Here is an 8594-nt window from a genome sequence, read left to right on the forward strand (position 1 = left end):
TAAAGATAAAAATCTTGACCAATACATCATATTATTATGTTGATTTGAAATCTGCTTCTTTAGCGGGGCCCAAAACTTTTATGTCACCACGTACTTATAGATTACTTAGAATGTAGTTGAATCAATATTCGCGCAAAGGCGCAAAGATTGCAGATCTAGTTTTGAATAAAATCATAACATTTGAAAACCACAAAGAGTACACTAGGCCCTACGAAAAGTAAAATATCCATCAGAATAGCAAAGTTCCTATAATGCATATTAGATCTACCTATTCATTTATGAAGTTAAGTAAGGATCTTTGGTGTATCATTATCATCCAGAATCTTTGGAAAAGCCAAAGTTAGACAATATCGATACCGAATTCTTTACCACTCTTCTGCGTTCAGTGTTCACCAAAATTGATGTTTTTTCACCTTTCGCCTTTCACCCTTTGGTCAACAACAAGATGGCGGCCTCCTGCTGGTAAGGGTCATATTTTTCGATGGCCTTCAGAGTTATGAAATTGAATTCGCGCTTATTTCTTTCAACGCAAGCATGTTGTGTTTTATGCCGCAGGAGCACCCGTCAGGACTCAAAGCTGTCGATCACAGGCAGCAGACACTTTGGATCCCTCCAGAGAATCAATGATTATGGTGTTGCTAACCCATCGACTGCCTGCGGGCCCTGCGTAACGACTGCTCTGACAAATCATCCAAGTGCTCGTCATCGTCACCGGAGTCAGACCAGTCAGGGTCTGTCATTATTATGCTTCTATCTGCCACAGGAAAGATTTCAGAGAAGGACATTTGCGAACGTCGGAACCAGAAAGTCCCCAACCCACTATTATGATGTGTTGGAGCTTAGTCCAAAAGCCACTCAGAATCAAATTAAGAGTGCTTATTACAAGAAGTCAAAACTCCACCATCCTGATGTATCTCAGCGTCCTGAGAGTCACAAGCTCTTCACTGAAATAAATGAAGCATATGAAGTTCTAGGAAACCTGAGAAAGAGACGCATGTACGACCAAGGAGTTTATAGTACCAGACAACATGGACAACAGTAAGTTTTAAATTCTTTTGAAAAAATCTAAATTTTATACAGTGGAACTCGGATTCAATGAGGTCGCCGGGCCTGACCTAAAATGTCGTTGAATCCGAGTGTTCGTTATAGCAAATATGAGCTTTTGTGTAGATAATTACAGGCACTGGGCAAGTAATGTATAAAGAGAAGTAACAAGTTGTGCCTGAAATTTCTGCATATTATGAGCTGTGCAAAAAAAGACCAATTCGTTCAAATTCACACCTGTGTCATCTCGATTGTTTGACAAAAAGTTGTATTGCTGTGTAGAGCCTAGCATCCGGCAACTTTTGATTCCATAGACCAACGCACAATTTATTACGTAGATCTACGTCAAGAGTAGCTTATCAAATCATTGTAATAACTGATCAGTTGGCGGGGGGAAAAAAGACTGTGACGTGTTTGTATCTTCGACATTCAACGCCCGGACCACTGGTGCCCCCCCCCCCCTGCCGACACACACCGTCACGTGTGCGCAGGCCGCCTATCCGACCCGACACACACCAGAGTGGACACGTGCGCCTGCCAACAGCTGCAACGCATGTGTTGGTATGAAAGTAGAAGGCCGCTGATCGGTCGCATCCAATCGGTTAAGTCAATAATGGTTCATGATGCAGGTGCAATGGATGGTTTCCGGGAAGAGATAGAGTTCGTTGTGAGAGAAAAATTAGCTAAGCCGCGTCTGCGGGAGATGTTCACCCTTGAAGCGACCTCGTTGAATCCGAGCTTGCTGATTTAAGTTCTTGTTGAATCCGGATTATTTTGATTAATTTTAAAGAAGGAAAAAAAATAGGGAATCCATCTCCTCCCGTTGAATCCGAGCTCGTTAAATCTGAGTTCCACTGTACCGAGTAACATGAGCCGTGAAACACGGCTTGCAATAATGAAAGAGTGAATCTGAAAAAAGCAGTGTAGTGAGAAAAATATAAAATCGCTAATTTGCTCTCATTTCTTTTGTAAATACGAAAACTATTGATCAGCCGAAATGCTCCCATTTCTGAATCGAAAAAAGTTTCGAAGGTTATAATGTTGTAATCATCACTAACAACCCTCAGGTACAGTAGTCTTCGCCTAAACGCACGCCACACGAAAGCACGCTCCGCTCAAACGCACGCTTTCGTCATGTGACAGGTTTTTTACTATATAATTTAGACGTACAAACGCACGGTTACTCCCTCTACACGCACGCTCCGATTTGCGAAACACGCCAACAAGTTAAGCTTGGCAACGGGAAATTTTCATGACCACCTGCACAGCCTGCATAAGACACGCCTAGAATTTACTAGAAAATCGGATATCTGGTGAGAGTGCCCCTCACGCCGCACAAAGAGGGTGATGGACAGCGTTTTCACACCCTACTTTCGACTGATGCATAGTTCTCGGTCTTGGGCTGGTCGGTTAAATGTTGGGGGGGGGGGCTGAAATGTTTTTTGATTGGTCACTGGAAATACGTATCTTTGAGAGAAGGTTTCTGACTGGTGTTTGAGTTTGAGTGACTGTGTGTAATGTTTAGTTAGATCTAGGCCTGATGCGCGACATGCGTAAATGCCGTAAAACACTAGACAGGCCTCTGTAGGATTAAAGATTAGCCAAGTAAGCCTAATAAGCTGCGCTCGAAGAACTTGTACGGACTTGTTCAATGAATCACAAGAGAAAATGTTTCTCGAGGATGATCCTGCATGAATTTACAGTCGGGGGTGGTCGCTTGGAAAGCCAAGTGGCTGGTCCGTCGTCTCTATGACTATCACCAACAGTTTCCTCTTAATCTATCTGTTCCCGACGTTTACAGGGCAAATTCATTACATTGAGTCCCCCTCAGCGCCTTTGTACTCTTAACCCCTGTCGGGGAATCCTACACAAAACGTCACATGTCGTCACATTATCTGCCAAAATAACCCCCTCCCTCCAAGGGAGGTCACTAGAGTAATAAGGAATTGATATGACTGCGTCCCTTCCTCCTCTTGCAAAGGTTCATGTAAACGCACGCTCCGTATAAACACACGCTAAGTAGCCCTCCCGAGCACCGTGCATTTAGGCGGAGACTACTGTAATGCAAATCATCAAGTCTTTACGCTTCATCAAGACAGCGAAACAAGAAAGACAAAGATGAGAAGACATATATTTATATTTGCCGGTTTTGTGGGCCAGAAAGGTGTACATTTGCTTTGTTCATCTGAGGGGGTCTTCTGGTCTAGGAGAGGTATGGTGCTCATCTCTCATTCAATAGGCCCTGGGTTCGAACACCGACAGCGGCGAAAAAATCATCTGCTTTCATTTAGATGTTCTCCCCCCACCCCATCCTCCACCCCATACTCTTGGCTTCCTGGCCTGGAGCAAGGACACTACTAACTAAGTAGGAAAAACGGTTATCAATAAAGATCAGAAATACTGCATGCTGAAAAACTAGTGGCCGACTGCTCATGAGATCTAGCGGAGAAGAAAAAGAAAAAGTCAGACACACCCTTACACCTTCTTTGATTCCAAACTTACTGACGGTGTCTCTCTTTTGGGGGTTGTCAAGAAAGTCAAGATCAGAAGGGAGGGAGTAGTACAAGTGGACAATATACTTCCTCTATGTTTACTGCCCAGGCAAAGCTGTATCATGCACACTACTTTAAGATTGTCTGTCAAGGCACAAAAGGCCATTATAATCACAACATCTGTTACAGTGGAATCCTGTTATAACGAGAGGGAGGGAACTGGAGAAAAATGTCCGTTATAGCAGGATTCTCGCTATAAAGGATCCAGTAACAAATTCAAGAAAAAACTGTAAAGTAGGCCTAATCTATGAGGCGATCTGAAAGAAACGTCTCTGGGCTAACTCACCTGCTGTTTTTTTCCCCACCCCACCACTCCCTGTGGTGCATTCCGTCAGCTTGCGTACGTCACACATTCGCTCCATCCATCACTTTGCTGTGACCTCTCCATACCGCATCGGAGAAGTGAGAGACATGGTAGGCCTTGATAATCTAAACTAGGCTTACGCTGGCCTGTCACGCGATGCGTTCTGCTTGTCTGCGCATGCCACACCCTCCCTACTCAGTCGCTCTGGCCTTCATTGTTGACACACGGGTGCTCTCCCATTCTTTGTTTTGCTAGATCACCAATTAGTTTCTCAACTGGCGAGGTTTTACATTATGTATAAATAATAGGCCCATGACCTCCGCACAGCAGCAGCAATATTCCGCTATAACCGACTCGCGTGTTTGTCTGATTGCGCTATAGCAGTATTTTATTTACAAAGGTAAAGGAGAGAAAACAACAGGGTTTTAGAATAGTGCCTTTATAACAGACTTCTCGTTTTTTCCGGACTCGTTACAAGTGGACTCCACTGTATTATAAGCCAACACACTTCATGATATAGGCCCAGTGAAGCAAGGATAGGAAATGTAACATTCATGTCGTGCGACCTTTAGTTGGTTATAGCTTATTGCCTCTCTGTTAAGTTAGGTCACAAAGGTCCTACGCATGAACATGTGACTGCATTTCTCACTTTACTGAAAACATGACCAAACCAAAGAAAATTCGGTGGTCCTGCACTTTTCAGTTTTTAAAAATGGACTCTGTGTACTTCTTTTTCAAGTACCTTGTCTGAGACATGTTACTTTACTTTTACTTTTCCGATCCAGCGGTCATCTGGGTTCTAGCCCTTCGGCCTCTCGATATGGCAAAGAATTTTCTTGTTTTTACAGCTGTGTTTTGTCGCTGTATAAAGTTTTTCCGATATCCGGGGAGGCATGTAGGTAGGTGCGATGCAGGTCGCTAAGAAGTGCAGGGCAGGTAAAGAAAGAGATGGTGTGATACTGTTTCATCCTGGCAGTCACACAACGGCCAGTCAGTTCGGGGTATCATTGCAGATCCTATTTAGGTACGAATTCAGTGGGATGTGTTGTGTTCGCAGGCGAAAGATAGTGACTTGTTCTCTTCTACTGACGTAATTTAGTGCGTCTTTTGAGTTGGGAGTAGCAGTCATGTTGTGCAAATACAACTCTTCCAGTTTTGCCCAATGCCCATCCATTCATGATTCAGCCACTGTTCCCTGGTCTGAGGCTTGTGATCATATTCCTTTTTGCTTATCTGTCCCCATGGCTTTATGCGACCCTCATGTTTAACAAAATTTGATCATTTTTTGGGTAATTTCTAATTATTTTCCTTTATCATTCTTTGTTAAAATTAACAGAATCGTATAATTTCACATTTTTGGGCTGTTTGCATAATTTCAGATTTTTTGGGCATAAAATGATGGGGACAGGCTTGTATGACTTCTGCTCGAACATAAACAAAACAAACAACAAAGTCTATAGTCCTGGTTTTTATTTTCACTTAAAAAATTTACACTTCTTGTTTTCTTTTCCCTCAGACCCGGATCTCATACCAGTGAACAAGATTACACAAGAGAGTACCGTCAGAGATCACATTTCGACCGAGGAGAAAGACCACCGCCTCCGAGGGGCCACACACGTATCTACAACTTTGACGAGTTTTATCGCCAGCACTACAACGACATGCGGGAACGCAGAGGACGGGAGCACGCCGAGTTCGTCAAGCACAGAGAAATGATGGATGAGAGACTGAAAAGGAGGAGTACAGAAATGTCGGCATTTGTCTCCGTTCCCTTGTGGTTTACTATTCTGTTTCTCTTCATTCTGATGTTTGAGAACTATGACCGTGATATTTTGGTGGATCCAAAACAAAGAGAGACAAGACAGTATGATTCTTTAGGCAAAATACCACAGCCTAGAGATAGATAGTCTTTCGCTTAAATGTAGCAATACATATTTGTACATTTGAATGTACATATAATATACATAGTGTTTAGTTGTTGTGTACAGCAACATTTTATTTATTGAGCTGTGTTCTCAATATAATAGAATATTGGGGAATGTGAAATACATTTTAACAGATATTTTACTTGTCATGATTATCTTCATCATTCTCGCTCTATCAATATTATCTTCATCATTCTCGCTCTATGAAACTCTTGATAATGAAAGTGTGCGTGTGATTTCAAACTTAACACGTTGTAGAACACCAGATAAAAACCTGTTACCTTCAAGCGAGATCAGAGTCTTCAAGAATATGGCTTGTAAGGTGTTATTTCATGTAGGCTACATGGTAATTGTACCCTAGATGACTTCGCTCTGTCAATATTATCTTCATCATTCTCGCTCTATCAAACTCTTGATAATGAAAGTTTGCGTGTGATTTCAAACTTAACACGTTGTAGAACACCAGATAAAAACCTGTTACCTTCAAGCGAGATCAGAGTCTTCAAGTTCAAGAAATATGGCTTGTAAGGTGTTATTTCATGTACATTGTAATTTTACCCTAGATATGACTTGTGAATGTCTTCTTATTATTCAGGTCTATTTCCTTTCAGTTTTACTTTTCAAATTTTTGGGGGTTTCTTTGCGTTTTCAACACCTTGTGTTACAATAAGGGGACTTCCAAGACTTAATCTCTGTGGAAACCAATACGCTGCACAACTGATACTCACTGTATGCTTCAAGTTCCCAGGAAGTTGAGATTGTTTCAAATTGCTATCAGGTCTGCCGGTGTAATTGTATGGATTGTGAAGTGCGTAGAGACCTTGCTGTTGACGAGCAGAAATATGCGCTATACAAATGCTGTCTATAATTATTTTTATTATTATATTGATCACCGATTGCAATGCCGATTGGCTGATAGGAGATTGTCCAGTCCAAGGGAACCCCGTGTGCACTCCTGGGTGTTTTTACTTCTGTGTGGTCAAGCTGGTTTTGTCCTTTGTAGCCTTGTTATTATTCACCCAACATCACATGACCTACATGCCAGTGGGACAGCGGTTAGGGACACTCTGGGAAATATTTTTCTTGTGCGGGAATCGCACACGGGCACACGGAAGATGTGAGCTCCATTCCCTGTGTGGGGAGATTTTATTTCTAATATCTCCATAATAATAATATGTCTGCTAGGATGTTGCATCGCTCTCAGACTCTCAGCCCACATTGGCTCTGCCAGGCAAGGTGGAAGCAGAGAGCGTAGTAAATTATCTAAATTGTGTCGTTGGGGACTTAAGTTAAAACATCTACTATTATAAAATAGACCTTGGATGATATGTCATTGTCTCTCTCTGCAGAATGTGATTATGATTGACGGAGAAAATAAACTTGAACATCAGCCTTAAGATTTTGTATCAAATTCTTTTTTGAATTGTAAGTGCTTAAATCTGTCTCTGGTGTGACTTTTTACTGTTCTGATTAATAAAAAAAGAAAGACGATGGTGAAGATTTTGCTCCTGACTCTGAGCACATTTCCAGATAGTTGGCTTTCTGATCATACTGTGCCAACTGTCATGACTTGTGACTATTTTTAAGAGTGTTTATAGACCGATTTCCTTCCAGTTTTCTTAACAATTTCTACGGTTTCTGTTAAAAAATTGTGTTTTTCAAACAAATTATAGTCGGTCCTTTCAGCGATGGATGAAAAACTCAGAGGTCCTATCCGTACGCCCTGGGGTCATTTTGTACTCCCGGGGTTGTATTCTTCACATTTTAAAATACTTCTAGTGCGAAGATCTCTTTGAAACTTTCAGTATTTCTCAAAAAATCAATTTGACAGAATGCTATGCAAAGCGTACGGACCGGATTAACGAGTAAATTTCCTCTTTGGAAAGTAGTGGCACAGAGTTCCCCACGTTGTATGGATACGATAGTAAAACATGACGTATGGATAGGGTTAATTAACCTAATAGTGTTGATACGGGTGTTTAACCTATACTATTCCACCATTTTCACAAATTATAGTGAAATAGATGTCTTGAAATATGATATTAAGAAATGTTATATTTCATTATGATGTTCCTCTTTCTTGTATTACTCAATCACTAAAATAAATCATACTCTTGACTCTTGATTGAAAGAGCATGTGATTTCATACTTTACATTCTGTAGACGACAGAAGATAAGAGGTGTGTTACAAAAGAGTAACAAACACAAAAAAGAAGGAGGAGAGCTAAGGGCGATACATGTTTGATAGGATCAATAACAACAACGAGGAATAAACCACACCAGAGCATCTGTTAAGCATCCATTAACCCTTTTCAATTTCTGTCAGTGTAGGCCTACTTTGTTCACTTAAATAAAAAGTCATAAAGCGGAAACAACTACTCTCACTCACAAAAGAAATGCAAGGCTGAATCACTTGAAAAAGCTTGATAATTTCTTCATGTAATAGATAATAGAACATTTTGGATACACACACACCAACAACAAATTAACATTTTACTTCAGAGTGAAACATAATAATTATATATTATCAGTATGACCAGATCACACAAAGTCAACACTAGTAGCAAAAGTAATCAGGACCCTCCCAACACTGATGGAAACTTTTAACGGGCACCCAAACTTTTGTACACGTTTTTCACAAAGTGCAACTACTATTAAATCTTTTGCATTTAAGGTTTAGGTAAACATATTGAATGTTGTCTAAGGAATAAGCCAAGGTCAGACTCAAAGGGATGGGGTGTGTGTGTGTGTGTGTGTGTGTGTGTGGGG

At 41.1% G+C, this 8594-nt stretch overlaps 1 protein-coding gene across 1 annotated transcript; it reads left to right on the forward strand.

Annotated features, from left to right (window-relative positions):
- Positions 1-417: 417 nt before the first annotated feature.
- On the forward strand, positions 418-7222 carry LOC101862278 (dnaJ homolog subfamily C member 30, mitochondrial). Its single transcript, XM_005100235.3, has 2 exons — positions 418-1038; positions 5417-7222. The coding sequence occupies exons 1-2, from the start codon at positions 482-484 to the stop codon at positions 5805-5807; spliced, it is 948 nt and encodes a 315-aa protein (XP_005100292.1). The 5' UTR covers positions 418-481; the 3' UTR covers positions 5808-7222.
- The last annotated feature ends 1372 nt before the right edge of the window (positions 7223-8594 follow it).

The sequence above is a fragment of the Aplysia californica genome, unplaced genomic scaffold (assembly GCF_000002075.1).
Source record: "Aplysia californica isolate F4 #8 unplaced genomic scaffold, AplCal3.0 scaffold00241, whole genome shotgun sequence".
In the NCBI taxonomy this organism is placed as follows: domain Eukaryota; kingdom Metazoa; phylum Mollusca; class Gastropoda; order Aplysiida; family Aplysiidae; genus Aplysia; species Aplysia californica.

Excerpts from the sequence above, each read along its gene's own strand:
- LOC101862278 (XM_005100235.3), top strand. The coding sequence starts at position 482 with ATGGCCTTCAGAGTTATGAAATTGAATTCGCGCTTATTTCTTTCAACG. Across the intron at positions 1,039-5,416 it reads ACCAGACAACATGGACAACA|ACCCGGATCTCATACCAGTG; the intron begins GTAAGTTTTAAA and ends CTTTTCCCTCAG.